At 40.4% G+C, this 2,578-nt stretch overlaps 1 protein-coding gene across 1 annotated transcript in view; it reads left to right on the plus strand.

Moving 5' to 3' along the window:
- The first annotated feature begins 739 nt into the window (after window positions 1-739).
- The window catches only part of LOC147615656 (gamma aminobutyrate transaminase 1, mitochondrial-like), a 47,233-nt gene continuing 45,394 nt past the window's right edge, over window positions 740-2,578 (plus strand). The window contains exons 1-3 of the mRNA XM_086778200.1: window positions 740-904; window positions 995-1,084; window positions 2,091-2,175. Of these exons, the coding sequence (XP_086634326.1) occupies window positions 792-904; window positions 995-1,084; window positions 2,091-2,175 (288 nt within the window). The 5' untranslated portion in view covers window positions 740-791. The remainder of the gene's footprint in view (window positions 905-994; window positions 1,085-2,090; window positions 2,176-2,578) is intronic.

The following is a 2,578-nucleotide window of genomic DNA, read 5'->3' on the forward strand; positions in this document are numbered from 1 at the left end:
AACGAGTACACCAAATTGTGAAGCCTCATAGTCAAAAGCATCAACATGATTGGCAAGGACAATGCAAAGCACGATGACTTCTCACTCGAGTAAGAGGGTAATTCTGAACATGAAGATATTTTTTATCATCCACGTATATATACACATCTTGAAAAGCACCATTTGAGATAGTCTATGGTAAGGCTTTACCGGCTTCTATTGCTCAACTTTCGTGAAAACTAGATCCTTTGCAAAAAAGATGCTTAGGGAGGGAGGTTCATTGGTTGAGGAGATAAGCACTTGATCCTTTGCAAAAAAGATGCTTAGGGAGGGAGGTTCATTGGTTGAGGAGATAAGCACTTGTAATTGTTTCATCCCACGATTGCTTGAAAGACTTGCAAAACTTGCTATTAGTAGCTTTCTAGTTTGCTAAGATGCATAAGGATAATGAAAAAGGCACCCCTTTCGCAAAACTAGGGAAACTAATGAATCATGGGAGGGAAACCAACCAAACGTGGGAAGTTGTCTACTTGAATCGAATGTCGGACGCAACAATAAGGGTTGGAGACCTACATTTCAGACCAAATGCGCGACACAACAACCTTTGCCCTTTGGGTCTTCAACACCTATAGCAAAGGGTATCCAATCATTTAAGGTGTCTTGAGCAAGGGTGACTGGGCCAATGATCGAGGACATGGTGCCCGGTGTGTGAAACCAGTCTTGTTTTTAGTTAAGATATCCAATACGAGTTCAAGGAATTGAAGCACACTTGGCACTCAGAGAGAGAGGGCAGGCTCCACACGTGCCAAACAATGGTCGCTTCTAACATCAAGGAGACAAACCACCCTTTTCTCTTCCAGGGTCAACCTTTACAATTTCCCTTTCACAATGCGCGCGCGCGTGTTGTCTCTCTACCTCCGTATCAGTAAGAGCTGCATAGTGTTTCTAGCAATTTAAATTCATCCATTTTTATCGATTTCGGTGCAGTATTTTTATCTATTTTCTGGTATTGCAGATTTGTTGATTTCTTAATTATGGCAGCTGCCCAACATAGTCGCCCTGTGTTTGAAGCTGCCAAACACCTTCCCAATCATCAGAAGCATAAGTAAGTCAAAATCTCAGTTCACATTATGTTTATAGAAAAACATTATATTTTTTTCCCAGAGGATTGTGTAAAAGTTCTCCTTTGTTTATTGTTCCATATTCTTCTTGTTTTGAGTTGAAAAAATATCTTGAATTGCACATGATTTTATGCTTCAAAAAATATAACGGGGGGATATTATTACACACACACACACACACACACACACATATATATAATCGATTTAATAATTATCTATCTGCCAGATTGTGCACTTGCATGGATTGATTAGCATATTATTATCTTTTTGCTATCTTATGATCTTATAATGCAGAAGGTGCCTGCCCTTTGGATTACAACATGTCATCTTTATCCACCATTAAGGCATTGAATGCATGATAATTGAACTCACATGCAGTGGACCTGAAAGGTCGTTGTAAGCTCAATGGGTTTACATGAAATTTCGGCCACTCTGAGATGAAGAAAATTCCATGTAGAAATGCAAGTTAGAAGAAAAGTTACATATTTGATATGGTGTCGAATAAGGTTGCAGGGTTGCGATAAGGATGATTCGTTTTATCCTAGAGCCAGCTCAACTTTTGAAAAATCTGCCTCAAATTAAGTTGTAATTGGATGAAAATATGCTTGTTCAATAATTACCATTTCCTCCCCGCTCATGGTGAGAAGGATTCATGTTATACGCATGATCTAATTCTCTACAGCTCACACCCACGAGCTCGTGATCTTTAGGAGTGTACTCATGAGCAGTGACCTATAGCTCTTGGTTGGGAGGTGGTTTAGAGACTGCTGACCCCTCCCCATTTCCACGATCAAGTGTTCTTCTGCGGCCTCCATTTGCTAGCGCCTGAAGCCGTAGCCATGTTTGCTTTAGGTTGTGACCAAGTTCTCAGATTTGGGACTTCAAGTTTGTGATTGCTTCCTCTCGATGCGATGTTTTAGATGTAGATATATGATCCAAGTCTCTGTGTTTAATTGTAGCTTCAATGGAAGAATGGTGTCTTTGTTGCAGTCATGCAGGTCATTCTATGTTGGCTCCATTTACTGCAGGGCAGCAAGTTATTGAAAACCATCCTTTAGTTATTGCGAAGTCAGAGGTAAGGCATTGTTTTTAGTATTCATAGCATACAATGATGTGTGTGTGTGTGTGTGAGAGAGAGAGAGAGAGAGAGAGAAAGAAAGAAGAAAGATATATTAACGTTTGCGAAAGGCCAAAGTGGCCTATGAGACCAAAACATAGTACACAGCTGATGGTGTCTCATCAAAAGAGAGAGAGAGAGAGAGAGAGAGAGAGAGAGAGATCGAGAGATCTATTAACATCTACAAAAGACCCGAAGGGCCTATTAGACCATGAATAGTAAAATGAAAACATGGGTATACAGTGCCATGGAAAAACTTAAAAAAGGACATGAAAACTGAAAACTGAAACATGACCCTATATGAGAAGGGCTGGCATGAGCTGATGTCGATGCACTGGTGCTGGCATGGGTGGCTGATGTG

Source organism: Cibotium barometz, chromosome 39 (assembly GCF_041138505.1).
Source record: "Cibotium barometz isolate CiBa-2024 chromosome 39, ASM4113850v1, whole genome shotgun sequence".
Lineage (NCBI taxonomy): Eukaryota > Viridiplantae > Streptophyta > Polypodiopsida > Cyatheales > Cibotiaceae > Cibotium > Cibotium barometz.